The 18,063-nt window shown below is 48.4% G+C and overlaps 2 protein-coding genes across 8 annotated transcripts in view; both read right to left on the reverse strand.

Annotated features, from left to right (window-relative positions):
- Positions 1 to 288: 288 nt before the first annotated feature.
- Positions 289 to 12,359, reverse strand: LOC136022718 (probable glutamate receptor). Of its 7 annotated transcripts, none has more exons than XM_065696390.1 (14): positions 11,985 to 12,359; positions 11,410 to 11,522; positions 10,197 to 10,303; positions 9,240 to 9,337; positions 8,192 to 8,299; positions 5,948 to 5,979; positions 5,359 to 5,418; positions 4,862 to 5,041; positions 4,111 to 4,337; positions 3,409 to 3,506; positions 2,833 to 3,050; positions 2,386 to 2,611; positions 1,748 to 1,995; positions 289 to 1,241 (listed from the first exon to the last, which is right to left on the reverse strand). In XM_065696390.1, the coding sequence occupies exons 5-14, from the start codon at positions 8,262 to 8,264 to the stop codon at positions 1,140 to 1,142; spliced, it is 1,464 nt and encodes a 487-aa protein (XP_065552462.1). In that variant the 5' UTR covers positions 8,265 to 8,299; positions 9,240 to 9,337; positions 10,197 to 10,303; positions 11,410 to 11,522; positions 11,985 to 12,359; the 3' UTR covers positions 289 to 1,139. The 7 variants fall into 7 exon arrangements, with proteins under 7 accessions (XP_065552462.1, XP_065552460.1, XP_065552461.1 ...); XM_065696388.1 differs by having other exon boundaries at positions 8,192 to 8,302; XM_065696389.1 differs by lacking the exon at positions 9,240 to 9,337.
- Positions 12,360 to 12,831: 472 nt separating this feature from the next.
- Positions 12,832 to 18,063, reverse strand: part of PLCH2 (phospholipase C eta 2) — an 81,111-nt gene continuing 75,879 nt past the window's right edge. Inside the window, exon 25 of the mRNA XM_065696394.1 lies at positions 12,832 to 15,961. Coding sequence (XP_065552466.1) covers positions 14,232 to 15,961 — 1,730 coding nt within the window. The 3' untranslated portion in view covers positions 12,832 to 14,231. The remainder of the gene's footprint in view (positions 15,962 to 18,063) is intronic.

Consider the following 18,063-nt stretch of genomic DNA (forward strand, 5'->3'; position numbering starts at 1 on the left):
AGTTACCCTCAAAGTGAATGTGCAGTGCTCTGTTGAGGAGCACCCAGCTATCCTCCTGCTGCAGGCACGTTAAGTTCTGTTGCCTTCAGTCATTTAATGCTGGGATGGGTAGGAGTTAGTCTCTTGGTTCCTGCAGTGCAGTTAAAGCCATTCCCAAGGAACTGAATTTGCCTTCTTTCCCCCTCCGTGGGCTGTGCAGCACCTAAATGGAGTAATTTAACCACGACCTTTGCGTCAGCCATTCCAGCTCTGAATGGGAGAACTGTTTAATGCACAGCTGAGCCTTTGAGTCCCAAGGATTCTTCTTTGCAAGCAAGAGGCTAATGCCCAGTGCCCACAGCCTCACCCTTCCCTGGGGAACTTGTACGACAGCTGCCCCATAACCAGGCTTCACACTCCGGTACTGCTGGATTCCAACCTTCAATGCTCCTCAGCAGTTCTTGACCAGGTAAACTGTTAACCCTCTATGGCTGAGCAGTGAAACCTGTCCCTGATGGGAACCGGGCAAGGACAAGTCCACATCTGGCACTTCTTGTGTCCAGTAGTTCCTCGGTTGCGTGGGCTCCCTCAGGCACTGCAGGGGATTCAGTTAAGCCCCACCGCTGGGGATTACGCCTCAGCTCTGTCCTTCCTGATCAGAACCAACCTTCCCAGCGAGCAGCATCTGCTCAGAATGGGGCAGTTTGTAACTGGCTCTTTCAGCAGCGGCTCTTGCTGAGAGCAGGCAGCTAAGAGAGAGCTTTCCATTTCCAAGGCTGTACCTCAGGCTGTCAGTCGTAAGCAGAGGCTCTGCATTAACTGTCCCAAGTCACTTACTCCTACAGGTGTTCATGTACTTACACAGTGAACTTCTAAAGTAAATACAGACCCACCACTGCAGCCACCTCAGCTGTATCTCACCGCGTCGTTAACCTCCCCTACTGTCAAGTTGCCCTCTATCCCTCATGGATTGAAATTCTTCCAAGTCACTTGATTTTCTTCTGCATCCAGCTCCGCCAATCCAGACGTGCTCTGTGTGTGTGTAATTAGAAAACTAACACTCTAGACCTGCAGAGAAACATCTGCCTACATCGATGTAGTTCCTACGAAGTACACGTGGTATGAAGCTAACACAGGCCCGCTCCTTCAGGACAGGACTGTTAAGCATTGGCCCTCCCTGAAGTCTCCTGGCTCTGTCTTGTGTTTTTCTTTATGTGCAGACGAGTGCAGATTTCCTCTGTGAAAACAGCACAGCAAGATTTCTGGAAGACAAAAGGGGGGAAACACAAGGATGGGTGTCTCTGTGTCCTGGGAAAGGGTGCACAGCCCACCCCTGGAACAGGCAGGGAACAGGACACGCACTCAGATTCTGGTGCGGTTTCATTCACATGTGTTTTCCTGCTTGTCAAGTGACTTGAGAGGAGCCATACTTGAGAATAAACTTGTTACTGGTGATCTACTGTCCTCTGTGCGCGCTGAGCACACCGGGATGCACTTGGGCTGCCAAGGCACCGAGCAGACGTTTCTGCTTCAGTATTGTGGCAGGGTGGGAGGTTACTTTATTATTGGTGCCCTGTCCAGGCTAGAAATCTGTCACCCAGCCCAAGCCGTGAAACCCCAGCTCTTTAAAGAGCAACTGGATACGATGGCTTCCCCTGTCACTGCGCTGCTTTCCTCAGAAAAAGCAGGATCAGGCTGGTACCGAGCTTGTTCCTGCTGATCCGGTAGGATACAGGGAATCAGGGCAGGAGATAAACCCATCACCCACCTTGGCATGCCCAGCCGCGCGTCTGCTCTTGTTTGAGAGCTCGGCCACGGCTGCGATCACGCCCAGGGCCAGGCCGATGGCCAGGGTGAGGAAGAGCCCCCCCAGCGCCTGGGGCTCCAGAGGGCTCCACCGCTCGCGGCTCCTGTGCAGGCAGCTGCTCTCCCACCACTTGTTGCGCAGGTAATCGAGGTCCCCGGACTCGCGCAGCTTGAGCACGGCCACAGAGAGCTGCTTCGTCCACGGGGATGCTGGAGGGGGCAGAATGAGAGCATGAGGAGAGCCTGGGACAGCTCAGAGCACGTCTGAGCAATCCTCTGCTACGCGCCAAGAAACGCTGGGGTCTGAAGCAGGAGGTTGACGGGACCAGGGGCGTGGTTTAAAACTAAAAGGGGAGATTCAGGGTGGATGTGAGGAGGAAATGGTTTACACTGAGGGTGCTAAAATCCTGGCACAGGCTGCCCAGAGAGGGGGTGGCTGCCCCCTCCCTGGAGACATCCCAGGCCAGGCTGGAGGTGGGTCTGAGCAACCTGCTCCAGTTGAAGATGTCCCTGCTCACTGCACGGGGCTGGATGAGCTGTGAAGCTCCCTTCCAAACCGAGCCGTTCCACGATTCCAAGCGGAGAGGGGGGCAGACTAACCCTGGGTGGTGGCGATGCCAAATCCTCTGGCTCCGATAACTTCGGGGGCCCTGATGAGGTTGCAGTGCCGGGCGGCGGCGAGGTCCTGGGAGATGGATTCCCCGATGAAGGCGTAGTTGGACTCCATCACCCGCTGAACTGCCTCCTGGTAGGTCTTGACTAAAACGTGGTCCCGTCTCTTGTCCATGTACTCGTAGATCATCTGATGGATGGGATTCTTGGAGTTCTGCAGCCCAAAAATCCAAGTGTCAACTGAAGTGCAAAAACATCACATAAAATCTGCCCGTATGTGCAGTGGCTGCAAAATAACTTGTTCGAGGCACACAGGGACAGCCCCTGCAGGCTAGACTGCTGGCTTGTAAAGGAATGCACTATGAACACACGGTCCTCTACAGGCTTTTCTTCCTGAGAAAAGGTGGAGGAAGAGACGAACAAAACAACGGATACCTTGAAGAAGTAGAAGGTAGAGGAGCCCTCCAGTGTCCCGAACTCCAGCTTCCTTTGCTTCACAAGATCCTCAAAGGTCTGGATGGGGAGCTGCTCGCTGCCGGAGCTCAGCAGGGCGGTGAAGTTGGCGATGTAGGCAGCCAGCAGTGCGATGGTGAAGAGCCACCAGACAGCAGCAACGACCCGCACAGAGAGAGCCTTGGGCCGAGGGGTGACACCTGCATGACCAGGGCCCAGAAAACACACAGGAGGGATGCACAGAGACACAGAGAGCTTTAGACCATGAGCCCGAGTTCAAGGTTTCCCTCTACATAAAGGCCAAACTGCAAAACTTGCCCTGCAGCTGCTGAGCATGAGCCTAGAAGAGCTGCGACGGCTGCTTTGACTTGCACCAACCTGCAGAGCAGAGCTGGAGCAGCGTCAGTGGCCAAAAGCAACAACAAAACGCTCCCCTCTACAAAGCACCCGTGCAGAGGTCACCTTCACATTCCCCAGAGCAGCTACAGACACACCAGAGCTGGCTATACACACCCCATGCCTCCGCCAGAGCCCCTCCGTGGCTGTTCTCCAGCTCACCTTGCAGGGCAAGGGCTCCTGCTCCAAACCAGAGGCTGTTCAAGAAGGTGAAGTGGTTCTCTTCGTTCTTCGGCTCGTTCCATTCACAGGGGCTCAGCCTGGGGGAAATGGCAGGATAAAACAAGACACTCCGGGGAAAAACAGATCTAAACCATCCTGCAGTGTGAGTGCAGCAGTGCGGACCAGACTGAAAATGCCCCTTCTGTGCATGGCGGCTCCTCTTTCACCTGAGGAGGCCAGGGCTCCAGCAGTAGCGCTTTTGTCCAAGACTGCAGCTGCAGAGAGCATTAGAGCAGCCTAAGAAAGCGGGGGAAGCCGAATCCCTTGGGAAAGAGTGGAGGGGTGGCAGAGAGACTCTTCCATCAGTCAGTGCAGGACACAGTGCATACAAACACAGGAGAGGGACCTGCCCATGGGAACACCGTCAGTTCAAAGCAAGCTCCGATAAGGGTGAGAAAGAAGAGCTGAAGTACAAGCACACAGTGCTCTCAGCAACCCTAGGTAGGCCACATCCAGGGGTCTCGTGCTCTCCATGCTGTCTTAACCTGACATTACTTAAGCTTTGTTGGCCCTGGTTCTGGACCTGTACAGAAGGCTCCTCAAAGCAAAATGCACCCAGGTGCTTCCTTTAGCACCGAGGTCTCTCCATAGCTGAGAAAGGAGCTGACTCGACCAAAACCTGGGAAACAAATTCATTCATACCTGGCAACAAGGAAGAGGCAGAAGCACGTCAGCACGTAGGCAAACAAGAGGCCGGTCCAGGTCTCCTTGCTGAAAGGAGCCAGGAAGTGGAAGAACGACATCTCCTGAGAGAGGGTTTCTTTGCGGAGCAAGATTCCGATCCCGGTCTGCAGGAATGGGGTGGTGAAGGAGACCACCTCTTCCCTCGCTGATGTGACCGTCAGCGGCGCCACTGCAATGTCTGCTTCCTGCAAGGCAGGGGGAAAGCAATGGACCCTCAACCTGCCTGAAGAGCCTGCACGCAAGCAGAGACTGCCCCAGGCTGAGGCAGGCCTGCAGCGCCGGTCACTGCCCTGTGCCACAGACAGCTCTGACAAACAGGACAGCTTTGCACTGATGGCTGCGGGCTGGAATCTGGGCCTTCTGGTTTCCTGCCACAGCATCACAGACCAGCTGAGGCTCCGGCGTCCTCAGGGGTCAGGGTCAAGGCAAGGTTTCCTGACAGCCGCTATCTTTGTTTCGCTACTGAGCTGAGGAGCCTGTGCAGTCCCTCAGAGCTCAAAGAAACCCTGGGAGGCCTCTGAGGCAAGCCCAGGAGCGCCTCTTTCTGAGCTCCTGCTGTGGCCATCACCTCCTTGTTCCTTGGTTTCCGTGCAGGCAGGCCAAACCCAACCACAAGTCTTGCTGCCCATGAGTTCGATGACCCCGAGCAGGCCCCGGCGCTGCTCTGCCCTCCTGGAGCCCACTTTGAAGAGCACAAATGGAAAATTACCCGTCTCAGAACTTCACCGATCATCCCGGTCCAGTTCCCGCCGGGAGCGACAGCTCCGTACTGCCCATCGCCCACCACCTTCACCCTGTAGCGGAACCGGAGCATCGCAGCCAGAGCCTTCAGCAGGTCGATGCAGTACCCCTCCAGCTCCGCGCTCCTCACCATGACGTAGGGATCTTCCTGCATGTTGGGGGGAAAACACAGAGTTCCGGGCTTCCAGAGCCTGCAGGGACCTTGGAACAGTCTCCCAGTGCCTAAAGGGGCTGCAAGAAAGCTGGAGAGGGGCTTTGGGCAGGGGCCTGTAGGGACAGGCCAAGGGGAATGGCTTGAACCTGCCCGAGGGGAGACTGAGCTGAGCTCTTAGGCAGAAGCTCTTCCCTGTGAGGGTGCTGAGGCGCTGGCACAAAAATCCACTTACAAATACATGGGTGGAAAGAAAAGGCAAAGCGTGACCCCAGCCACGTCCCAGCCACCCCAGAGCCGTGCCACTGCCTCACCAGGATCGTTGTGACGGTCAGAGTTGGAAGAGCCTCTTCTGGTCCCCTCGAGTCAATGCCCTGCACATCGAGAAATGGAGCAGGAATGATTGGATTGCAAAGCCCCAGGCAGGGCCCTCAGCCTCAAGGGGTGTCTCCTGTGCTAAACCAGCTGTAAATCTGCCCCTGTGAGCTGCAGCAACCCCACCACTGCGGTTCCCCAACAGGAACTGAGCCATCACAACCATTTCCCTTCACTGCCTGTTGTTAGGATTCGTTGCCTGAATAAAAGCCACTTTAAATGTTGTCACAGGGCACACAGCACACACAGGCTCCCAAAGAGATCAGTGCCTGTTGCAGACAAAACAGTCAGAGGCTGGAGGCAGGTTCTGCCCTGGGGCATGGCTGAGTTTTGAATTCTGGACTAAAGGAAAGCAAAATCCCAGCACAGACGCACACAGACTCAGACATGGCCAGCACCAGCCATGGAAATGTATTCAAAATGATAACTTCACGGTTTAAAAGCATCGCACACCGTAACCACATCTATTTCTGGTCTTCTGCACACACACCTTCACTGGCAGCTCTGCTCCAGGGAGCTCAAACGTACCTGACTCAGCACATCGTCATTCCTTGAGGTTCCTGAAAAACACAATAACATCATCAGCTTCTTGCAGGGCTTTTATCTGCAGCTCCTCAAAAGTGATGTTTCACACCCTCATTCCTACTGCACTTCCACAGCAGGATGACTGTCCTGGCCTCACCAGCTCGTGGCTGCAGCGCTTCAAGTTTGCTCATTCACAGCACAGTGCTAGTGTGAAACAGGAGCAGGAACAGCCACAGCCAGATTCGGGCTACAAAAGGCTCTAACTGTAACTCAGTGATGAGGGCTGTCACTCACACACTGATGCTGCACGATCAGCTGGCTTATTTCCTGATTGTCCTCCCCAGTGAGGTGAAAAGCCAGTTCTGCTGCTTCACACAACTGAGATTTCCCTCTCACTCCAGCAAACCCCTGTCGAAATCCCTAAGGAAAAGCCCTGTAAACAGCCCATCACTATCAAGTTCCAAGACATGAGGGGCTGCACCCACTGGAATACAAACCTTTCTCCACTGTGTCCTGCTCTGTTCCCCCTCAGTTTCCAAGCACCCTGACTTTTCATTCCTCTGAAAACTAAAGCCTCCAAAAGGGCCATGTCCAAAACCAGGAATCAACAGCAAGAGGGGCCAGGAAGCCCTGCTGGGATTGCCTGCTCTCTGTGTCCCATCAAGGAAAAGAGAGCAAGGGAAGTCAATAAAACTGACAGGGTTAAAGCGTGCTGGGAGCCAGGAACAACCCCGTGAACAGCACAGAGTGAAAACCAAGTGTCAAATCCCTGTTGACCTTTTGGGTATTACTTCTCCTTCCTGTGCCTTAGTTTCCCATCTGTAAAACCAAGGTAATGATACTCCCCTCTTTGGTAAAAACACCAAGTGCTTTTACTGGGGTCAGTCTTGCTGCTGGGTTCTACTCTCTGCTCTGCTGTGCGACTTCCAACAAGTCCTGTTAAATTATTTGATCCACAGCTTCTCTTCCCTTAATCCTCAGGAGAATCCCCCCATTTCACCCCAGCTGCAAAAGAGCAAAACTACAGTGTCTGAGGTGCAGAACTGACCCCACAGTTGTGTCAATGTACGACTCACTATTGCCCAGGATGCTGCTTCTAGAACACGCACAGCTTTGCTCCTGAGAATCAAAGAATTCACAGTGGAAAAGCCAAAAATCCCTCAAGATAACACCAAAAATTAAGAGCGTTTTCAGTCTTTCAAGCAAAAGCTGTGAGTTTTTCATTAAATATAACAACATATTCATTCATTATGTATTATTCATCCTTTGGTTTTGCGGTTTTTGGCCTTGTGCTGAACTCTACATTATGGTGAAACAAAACCTGTTTTTTCCCTCTCCACTACAGTTCTCCATGGGAGCTGGAAATCTTCACAAAGGAGTTCTCTTGTCTCCCTTTAGAAACTCATTAAAGGCACTAAAAGCTTTTTGAGGCTTCTTTTTGAAGACCTGCTAGGGTTTCCTGAAAGAAAACAGCCTGTACTGAGGGCCTCAGCTCCCCCACAGTGGCACTGGATGCAGCCCATTGTAAGAACTCCTGAAAGGACCATAAGTAACCAAGTCGCAGCACTTGCTCACAGTTCATGGCAGTGACACTTCAGAAGCCAAGTCCTCACTGGGAGATTCTATGAAAAACAGAAGACAAAGAAGAGGCTCATCCCTCCACTCTTGCTCCCCACAGGCTGGTGGCTGCAGGAAACAACTGCAGTGGCAAAAATCAGCCTCATCCTTACCCCTTCTCCTCTGACATGCCCAGCCTTCCAATGGGAGCTGGCTGCCTGCTTAGCTTCCTGTGGAAAAGCTCATAGCACTGTTAAGCACTGGCCACCTCACCTCAGTTTCCCACCCCACCCTCTCTCTGGGCTAGGAGCCTTGCCTTTGCATCCTTTGCCAGCATTTGTCTACCCTAAGAAACAGCTTTAACCACAACGATGGTGTTCAAGGACACCTAGGCACCCTTTTTCTAGGCTTTTTAACCTGCCCTCATCTCTCCTCTGATTTAGAGATACAGCAGCAAATGCACTAAGTGCACAATCACAAACTGCAATAACAAGCTAGGCCCTGGTGATATCTTAATAACCAATTCAAAAGCAAAATCCTACGCTGACATAACCAGCAGAATAAGCTGCTGAAGAATAAGAAAATCAGGCAAAATAAGCACTAGCAGTTAAAGACTGAAAGACTTCACTCTGTAAAGAACAACAAACCCAGATTTGGATGCAGGCAGCAGGTTTGGATCATTTTTCTCACCTGTCCGGCTTGATTCTCCCAGGAGCAGCATGGTTGTAATCACACAGAGAAGGAAGGAAAGACCTTTGTCCATTGTAGCAGAAATATCTTCTGTATAAAGGAAACTTCCTGCTGGAGGTGAAAGACAAGCAGTTACAGCTGCATTTAGAAAGCCTCACTGACAGGTTAAAATCAGTACATCCTGGATTTTCTGCAACTCGTTCTGAAGGGTCCACAGTCAAGCAAAGCAAAGGTCTCTGGGTGAGAAGAGAGTCACCTCTGAGCCCAGCCATACAAGTACTAAAAGAAAGAGTCTGCTGAGCAGCTCAGTGCAGCAGAAAGGATGTGACTGACCTGCAGAGTGGATTTACCACAGATGTTGTGATGTGTCTCTGCTGGTCAGCTCTCCACAAAGGAGAGGTTTGCCACCATGAGCGTGCAGGCTCTGGAGAGGGGCAGACATAGGTGTGTGTCCTGACAGGGGACACAAACCCATGGATGTGGGAAAGGAGGGGATACACATCCATGGGCTCCCAGGGGGAAGCAGCTGAAGTGCCCCTGAGAGCCAGGCCCTTGTGCTCTGGGAAATGGAAGATGCTGTCACAGAAATTTTAGAGTATGAAGAGGCACTAATAAAAGAAATCTAGAGACAAGAGGAATTGCTTCTGAAGCCCTCTTTCATCTCAACCTCCTGCCTGCAACTGAACAAGGGAGAAGGGACATGCAGAGGAGGGCAGAAACCAGCATATTTTCAATTAACTTTTTTCAGTTCAAACTCTGCAATGAAATTCCTGCAGGGCTTGAACAGTTGTACTTTGTCATTGTAAAACAGCAAGAGAACTATGAGAAACCATCAAGGCCAGGTTATAGGAAGTCTTCAGCTGGATTGTACGCGTTGTCATAGAGTCAGCCAAGGTTCAGGACACCGTTATCCCAGAAACAATAAAAACCATAGTAAAAAAATGAAAACTTACCTTTCAGGAGACTATATACAAAAAAAAATCCTACACTACACACAGTGTTAGCAGCTTCTGTTGCTGCTCAGAAACACGGCTTCAGTTCACCTTACCTCGTCATGAATGTTTCCCCAAACCTGCCCTCCTGGAAAACTCTTGGCTTTACAGCTCAGGAGCTTCCCTCCCTCAGTTTCTCTACATTCTTCACCTGCTGAGAGGGGTGAATAAAATGAGCCCAGAAGATTCTTTCTGAGTTTAATTTAAATGCTGTCTTTGCTGTGAAAAATACTTCAAATAGGAATGTTTTGATCCTTGCAAAAGCACCAAAGGAGGAGACTGCCATTTGAGTTATGGATCAGCCTGCTTGTTTCCTGGTAGATTTCACCCGTGAATTACTGCTACTTTCTCTATACAGCTCAGTACAAACTACAAAATGAACTTTATTTCAAGCAGTCTCCTTCATAAAAAAGCTAATTAGAGCTGGTAATGTATTGCTTGCGCCCCCTGAAAAGAGAGCGCTGTAACACACTGCTGTTGCTGCTGTCCAAAAGAACAAATACAGTGTAAATATGTGCAAAAATGAAAACCACCGGCTTTTAGCAAAGGCTGAGACACTTCCCTGGCTCTGATTTATACCGGAGCCATTTAGGGACAAACAGAATCCGTTAGAATAAAGGGAGAGCAGAGGGTTTTAGTGCCTCCCAGTGTGTAAAGAGCTCCTTAGGTACTGGTTAGATTAACCACTGCAACATCCATTCACCATCCACCTGAGGAGATGCTACAAAGTTTCCTCACGCTGGCTTTACAGCAAAACAAACTAAGGATTTAAACAGTTGCTTTGCTAGAATCAGCTCTCACTCCTCAGCAGGTTTTCAGTCTGTGAGCCAAAGAAGCCATCATTACTCCTCAGCCAGTCTTCTGTCTGCAGTGCTGCCAGCAGGCACCAGTATGAACACAGCAGCGGAAAAGGTGAACAGCCATGAGCTAGGAAGGAGACAGCCTGCTGCACACAGGCGTTGATCCTTGCCATCTACAGCAAGAGCAGTGTCTGGAGGCAGTAGCTCACTTACAGCGGTTCCTTTCTCCTCTCCTAGTCCGTTTCCTGACAGGGCACTGGAGCAGCAACTCGATGAGCAGGCACCAGGGAACTGCTGGGAAGCTGCACTTGCAGCCAACGCTGTTATAAGGAGAGAAGAGAGGGAGGAGCCAGGCTGAGGGGCTTCTGTAGAGCATGTCAGGGCCACCACACACCCCAGGGTACCTGGGGCTGGGAAAGAGGAGACTACACCCAGCAAGAAGACAATGGTTGGAAGCAGTTTGTTGCAGCAGCTGAATGCTACCCTGAGGCTCAGAAAATCCTATTACTGCCCTGCTGGGTGGTCCTGTGAAAGTCCTCTCTCTTTACAATATGTCCTGGCAAGCTGTGCCCATCTCTCCTGTCCTTAGCTAGTGTGAGCTGCTCCAGACTTTCTCCACTCTGCGGATGTCTCAGGAGATCAGCTGGGGACTCATGCATAACATCAAAAAAACCCCAAACCATTACATACATCTAGGGTTTCCTCACAATGCCTGGACAGCTGAAGGAAGGCCTGAGCTTCCGAGGTAAACCACTGCATTCCTCTCCGGATTGTACAGTTCTCTTTAACACGCAGGCACAGGAATTAATTCCCTATCCCCTCCATCCTCCCATTTACTAGTTTCACTTCAGAAGCGAGCTGAAGCACTACACTGCCAAGTGGCTGTTCTGCTGCGCCAGGTCAGTTATAAATACGCACATCAAGGCACTGTAACAAAGAAGTGCCTTCGCAGGAATTCAGCAGAGTAAACTACTACAACTCATCCTGCAGGGGACTTGGAACATGTCCACACTTGAGGAAGAAACAACAATTTACTCCCTACTTGACTTTAAGATAATGAAAAACTGAAGATGGAAAATTCGCCCGGAGTGTGCACGTCCTGGCCTTCTTCCCTGAGCACTCTGTACATATGCCACTGAGGAAATCAATTATTAAATATCAACACAGCTTGATCTGTGCAGTCAAAAATTGCTTACACTTCAATTCAAAAGGCTGCAGCTGGTGAAGCTGGCCCCTAACAGAGCTCAAAGGCTTGCCTCATAGCTCACTGCAATTAAGGGGAGTCCTCAGATCACTTTTAGTGCACTTCAGACCCCAGATGGTCTTGCAATATAAATTATGGCGAGATGCTAAGAACTGTTACAAATGATAATTACCTCCTCCCTATAGGACGAAACAGAAAAGGAATCCAGAAAGAACTCTTCACCTTGGATTCCTCTCGGAGGCTCTGACCTGCTCACAGGTTCATCTCCAGGTGCTGTCTTTGGTAGTTCGAAGGTGACTGCACAACAGTGTGGGTACCACGAAATGAATTCCGTTCTTAGGAATAAAAGGACATATCGTTAACGGTCGTGTGTAATGTAACAAAACAAGCTATAAAGGTAGCTACTATTAGTTCAGAAGCAGAAGGGCAAAATTCAACTGTACCCTAGTACGTTAAATCCAGACACTGCTTTTTAAAACCACGAACAAAGATAAATGTTTGGAAGTGCTACAAGGCACTGCCTTCTGTGAGGTGCATTGATTTAACAAGTATCAGTCAAAGATAATCTGATTGTTAAACTTGGTCTTTGAAAAGATACAACTAGGCCTTTTAAGCATTAACTTTCTGAAGTTGTCAAGTTGTGGGTGCTTTCCTGCTTTAAATATAAAAAAGCAGCAACTCCCTGAAGCTTTTCAGACCAAAACCAAAGTATTACAGAATGACTTTTCATCCAGAGAATGCTAATGACATCTGCTTTGTGTTAAGACACAATGTGAGACTAATCTTGGCAGATTTACCTTTTTTCCTTCAGAAATGATTTTGTAGGGTTACTTCAGGGTGCTGCTACACAAACCTCAAGGGCTTCTCATCCAAATTATGAAGTCAAACAATGAAGATCTGAGCCAGGATGGAAAACTGAGAGAATATTTTTAGACCAAACATAATGAAGACAATTTAAAAAGATTTAATTGGAGAATTTAACCCCTCACAGCCCCATCCCCATGTCATGATGATACCATTACCTATAGGTAGCCTTACATTTTGATACCTCAGAGGTTAACTGCTTGTGGCCAAATGATACTAAAATTAGGAACCAAGAACTTCTTTCTAGCCCTGCAAGCCACAGGTAAGCTGAGGACCTTCCAGGAGTGAGCATGAACTAACACACTCCTACTGTGCAATCTGTGGGGACTGGAACACAAGAGATTATTGAGCAGTTTTGATGCAATATTGTCAGCCAGACATCAACCAACCTCAGTGATGGAAAACAGCTGACTACTTTCCTTGGAGAGCTGTAACAGAACAGCTTAGGTCCTTGGATTGTGTCTGCCTGGCTATTAATTACATGAGCTCCCCTGCAATGTTCATATACAACAGGCATCATTGGGTGCCAAGCAAGACATCACTTTGAGACAACCCATGTGCTGTGCATCACAGCACAACAGAATGCGAGTCTCTACCAGTACTTGCACGTGATTTGGTGGACCTGAGAAAACTTGAGCTGGATCTGAAATGGAATGAAGAGTAAAATTAAATGTTACCCACTGAAGATAAAACAAGGCAGATGGGATTCACCACGTTCGCATAGCACAGACTCCTAGAGAGCATAGAGCAAGTGTTATGTTACAGCTAAAGAGTCACAGCTGGAGGGTTAAATATGTTTATTTTAGTAGTGTAAAGTGGTTTTACAAACAGATCTTTAGATTCTGCAATATACACAAAGGAATCAGTACAAACAAAAAGCAAAATATCCTCTCAACAATGCAGCCTCTATGCAGCCTGAAATAAAATTAAATCTCTGTTTCTCTTTAAAACACATCTCAGTAAACATTCTTCTCCATCACTGGTAAAATGTGCATCTATAATAAATGACATAATAACTGGGGGGGGACGGACAGGAAGACAACGATGACATCCCTAAAAATAGAACGTAAAAAAACTGGGGAGGAAAAATTATTCTCGTGTTTTGGTTGGTTTTTAATTCTGAACATGTCCATCTACAAAAAATTAAATAGCTCTTTTTAAAACATATCCTTGAAAATTTTGCATGGCAGTGCAATACAGAAATAGTAAAATTCATCCAAAAAGTGCTATGTACAGCAGCATTGTTAAAGTACTGGGAGGAAGGGATGGTCTGTTTCCAAGCAAAGACCAGCCTGCTTTTGAGCCATTTCTGAATCAAAGTCAGAAGATGTTTCCAGTCTATTTTCAGTAATTCCCTTCTCTCTCCTGTCTCATTCCCACAGATGATGCTTTGAGACAAGGAACAGTCACAGTTCAGTTAAAGTGTGTGCATGTGCACAGCTATGTGCAGACATCAATTTGCATACACACGGATGTGTATATATATATTTATGTATATATAAACAAGCTTGGTTTAAAAAAGCATTGCTTTGGAACAGAGCGAGAGCTCTTCTTCAGAGTGAGGCAAACTGCAACAAACAGGTCCACGATGGAAGATGGACTTTATCTACCACATCACTAATTCATGAAACAATTTCACTGCAATTTGGAATATTTCCCAGAGAAGACACCCTCAGAGGCCTCAAAAAATAAACCAGGACTGGGAGCATGACTTGCAACCCAGCCTCTTTTTGTGGATCCACAATCTGTAAGAGCAAAATTAACCTTTAGCTGTCGTTAGCATCACATTTACCCATTAAACATCAGCTTTAGCTATTTTAAGAAGCAGTTACTGAAATTTGTAAAGAACATGAGATTTGCATGGAGCAAAATGCGAATGCAAGAAGTGGTCACACACAACAGAGGCCGAATTTGAGGCTGGGAAATTGTATTTAGAAAAAAGGAGGTCAGATCATTAGGACTGTGAAAATACAAGTGTCTGATTTCACTTGATGGTTCTATTTCTACAAGCTGACAAATTTAACACTCATCTGTTCTTTTGGAGTCATGATATTAAGGCCCCTTACACTGAAGGGAAGGCCAGGAAGCGCTAAGCCAGATGAGGGTGTTTTGTGCCTCTCAGGTCACTGTGGTTTGCTTGCTAGGAATGTAAACATCACCTTCTTCAGTGCTCCCCAGAACTACAGTTTCAGCATGAAGAAGACTTCTGTGTCAGTGTTATAATCAGTTTGGTTCTTGGGCTGGGATGTAAACACAGCAGGAGAAGCTGTATCCGCACAAACTGCTTTTGCAACGCTGCAGGCTCCCTCGGGATTCCCTCTCTCTTCGATGGGGCTGGCACTGAGCTGGCCCAGGCTCTGCAGCCGCTGCCTCTCCTGGGCCTGTTTAGCCCTGTTGGCGATGTACCGCACCCGGCTCTGGCTGCGTGACGACGAGCGGCGCAGGAGCCCCACGCTCTCCCCTTCCTCCTCAGATTCACTTGGGTCAAGGCTGATAGGGGAAGTGATATCATTTTCCTGCTGAAAGGCTGTCAGCTTCTTCAGCTGCTCCGTCAGTTCGTCTTGGGATTTGACTGAGGATCTCAGGCCTGAAGAGCGGCGCTGCTCCCGCATTGACCGAGTGACAAAGCTCCTGCTGATGCTACGGTATTTGCTTTCAAAAGGGCACACAATATCATCAGAGGTAAGGTCTCCAAGACTTTTGGATTTTGCCTGGTTATTCCCAACCATGTCATGTGCTTTGGATTTGTTAGAAGACTGTCTGAGACTTTCTATGTAGAGCCTGCTCCAGGTATGCCTTCTAGGGATGGATGAGAATGCATCTTGAGGACCCCTGGCAAGAGGACGGGGACATAGTTCATCTGCTGGCAGCTGGCCAGACCTCAGGTTAGGGTTGGATTTGCTCTTGCTCACCATTGGCATCTCATTACTGGAGGCTGTGGCTGATCGTGGACGCATACCCTTCCTTATGGCAAGGGGCTCAAAATTCTCATGATGGATGCCAAGATCTGGGAGGCTTTTGCGAGCTAGATTGGGCAGAGAGAGATCTATCACAGTGTCATTGGAGGACATGCTGGAAGAGGAAGACATGCTGTCACGATGATTGCTGCAATCTAGCTTGCTCCAGATCCGGTCATTAACAGTGGCATCAAAGTATACCTCTGCTGCTGGAGACAGGCTACTTGGAATTTTTATTAAGGCTGAGGAGTCTGACATCTTCAGGCCTTCACCCTTTGACCTTCGTACTAACATGTAAGAGCCTGTCTGAGAAACAGGTAGAGCCTGTGCAGCCTGGGCTTTCTGGAGAGTATCTGGAGGCAAAGTTGTCTGTGTGCTGTGAATCACATTGTTCTGCTGCCGTACAACGGCTGCTGCACCAAGTGTTTGCCCTTTGGATTCAATGGTGCTTCTCATGCCTGGCTGGCCATTTTGGTTCTGGCAGTTCTCAACAGGCTGTCCATCAGTCTTACCCGCTGCCAGTACCAGCCAGGCTTTCTGAGGGTGCACTGCCAGTCCATACTGGTCTTCAGCTTTACTGCATGCCTGTGTCCAGCCATCTTCTTCTTTGAAACATCCTGCCACGCTTGTCCTCTCATCCTCTTGAATTACTAAACTTGTGTCAGCTGCTCTTGTGACTACCTGCACTTGGTCTTCTGCAGCCAGATTTGTTCTTTGCTCTCTAGTGAGTAGAGATTCTTGAGGCTGGTTGGATGTGCTGCTTGCTTCTGATCGAGATTCAGTGGAGTGATCAGACACAGATGCTTCTTCAGAATCACTGTAAGGAGCAATGGGCAGAGGGAAGAAAAGGCTGGTGTGATGGTTTCCATTGGCAATAACAGGCTCTTCAGTGATAGTTTCTAGGCTGCATAAAGAAGTGACTGACCTCTGTATCGAGAAATGGCAGACATCTACTTGGGAGACAGGAAAAGACAGGAAAAAAAAAGAAAGAAGAAAAACAGAGACACGAGTTAATACCTATTACAAATGGCACTTCAGCTGAAGATTCATTCTTCTTGTGTTATTTTGTTTTCAGGTAGCAGCTGCAGATATTAATAATGATTTTTATAATAACTTATGATTTCAATCATCTGGCTAAAGGCAGCAGAATCTTCTGCCCATTCAGTTTTACCTCCTCAAAAGCCCCGTTGCTTTCAGGAAATCTCAGTCCATGCATGGTAGCACCACACTGCTTTTCTGATTATCTTATTCAAACTACCCATCCATTTCTTTGTGCCCTTTGTGCACCTTCTCATAAAATAACTTCTCTTCCTCCACCTCCCAGCACTACTTGAATTGCTCTTTTCCTTCCTTCCAGCATTCAAATGTGTCAATGCATCAGAGCATCAGCAGACTATGTACAATAATCAGAGCACCACTGCCCAAACGACAGACATGATCCCAGGGATGAACTACTTGGAAGAGAAGCAGCGCTGGATTTCTGGAGTAGATGACAAACAGCACAAGCTATACACATACAGTGGAGCGTAGTCAGTGTGCCTTTTAAAACCAAACCTAAACTTTAAACAGGGTAACTTGGTTTTCTTAATGAAGTTTATAATTTCTTTCACAGAGACATATGGCTCACGAGCACCAGGTGACAGCACAATCCATAGAATCCGTATGGCCACCAAATACCTGAAGGGAGCTCTCCATCTGCCTGCAGTGTTTATAACCTGTATCCCAAGAGCCAAAGCAATCACGCCCAACAGACTATTTCCCATATCTCCAAACCACAATGCAAACATGCACTGGAGAACTAGCAAAGCACCACTGAGCCAGACAACAACCTTAAGAGCATAGGAGCAGATAATTATATGTCAGGAAACAGACAAAAACTGGGACTACAGGCAACAAGGTGCTTCAATCAGTGACACTCAGGAGACAGTTACCTTTGGCTTGCTTGTCCTTTCAGTTCTTAACTAGAAAGAGAGAGTGTGCATGTGGAATAATAGGACAGAACAGAGGAAAAATCCAGTTAATGTAGGGAAGGCAGGTGCAGGTAACAGGATAAATTAGTGCTGAGGGAGGGAAGGGAAACAGACAAATATTCACGCATTCTTGTAGGATCCTAAGAATTTCTGACCAACCAGAGCACTCAGTGGGATCCATCAATGGATGGATTTAAAATCCATTATTTAGCGACAGAAAAATAAAGAGCAATTTTTGCTATTGTTCAAGAAATGCACTCCGCTGGGCTGGGGAATGGAATCCAGCCTCCTTTTCTCCAAAGCCCTTTCCTAATGCTAAGGGAAAAGATCACCTGCATTACCAAAAAATTCCAAGGAAATATTGGGCCTTTCCCTTCAACATCAGTATTCCCACTCCAGTGCAGCAACAAGGCACTTAACAATGGAGAAAGCTGCTCAATGGCCCATGTGAGATCAGCTGGGAGTGTTCAAAGGGAAGGCAGCAGGTGTGTTCATAAGCAACCCCACCGTTCACAACATGATGGAACTTGTCAGGATCTGGAGGAGTATTGGGAAGAGTTTGGAGCTAATCAGACCAACGAGCTCTGCTCCCCATCCATCAGCATGGGGAAAGTCTTGGGCCATCAGCATAGATTATGGGACAATTATGGGAACGGCAATGCTGCTGCCATAAAGGGGACAATGAGACACTATAGTTTCCTGTCTTATCCCAGTGGCACTTGGAATCAGTTCCCACCAACAGACTGTTAATTATGAAATGCACCCATATTAGGCTGATGTTACTGGTTTCCCTGGTTTCTTGGCACAAGGCATTAAATGGAGGGCGGATGGGGAGAGCACACTGCAAGCACAGTGTTTGTTACTGGATCAGCAGCAGCCACTCCAAGTGACTGCTTCACCATTTTAAAGGTTTGCTGATTGCATGCTTGGGAAGTCAGATGGATTTAATCAAATTTCAAGCATATCACAGTATTTATTTAGTGACTTGGGGGGCTGGCAGGGGAGCTGGCACTGGTAATGGGAAATGGTTTCATACGGCACACTACTCAGAGCTTATGAAAAACCCTAATGCCAATAATCTAGTC

This window comes from Lathamus discolor, chromosome 16 (assembly GCF_037157495.1).
Source record: "Lathamus discolor isolate bLatDis1 chromosome 16, bLatDis1.hap1, whole genome shotgun sequence".
Lineage (NCBI taxonomy): Eukaryota > Metazoa > Chordata > Aves > Psittaciformes > Psittacidae > Lathamus > Lathamus discolor.

Coding starts and splice junctions, on each gene's coding strand:
- LOC136022718 (XM_065696385.1), bottom strand. CDS start 10,359: ATGCTCTACAGAAGCCCCTCAGCCTGGCTCCTCCCTCTCTTCTCTCCT. Junction 5,042..5,358: donor TGACCGTCACAACGATCCTG/GTGAGGCAGTGG, acceptor CCCAACATGCAG/GAAGATCCCTACGTCATGGT. Junction 4,338..4,861: donor TCGGTGAAGTTCTGAGACGG/GTAATTTTCCAT, acceptor CCTGCCTTGCAG/GAAGCAGACATTGCAGTGGC.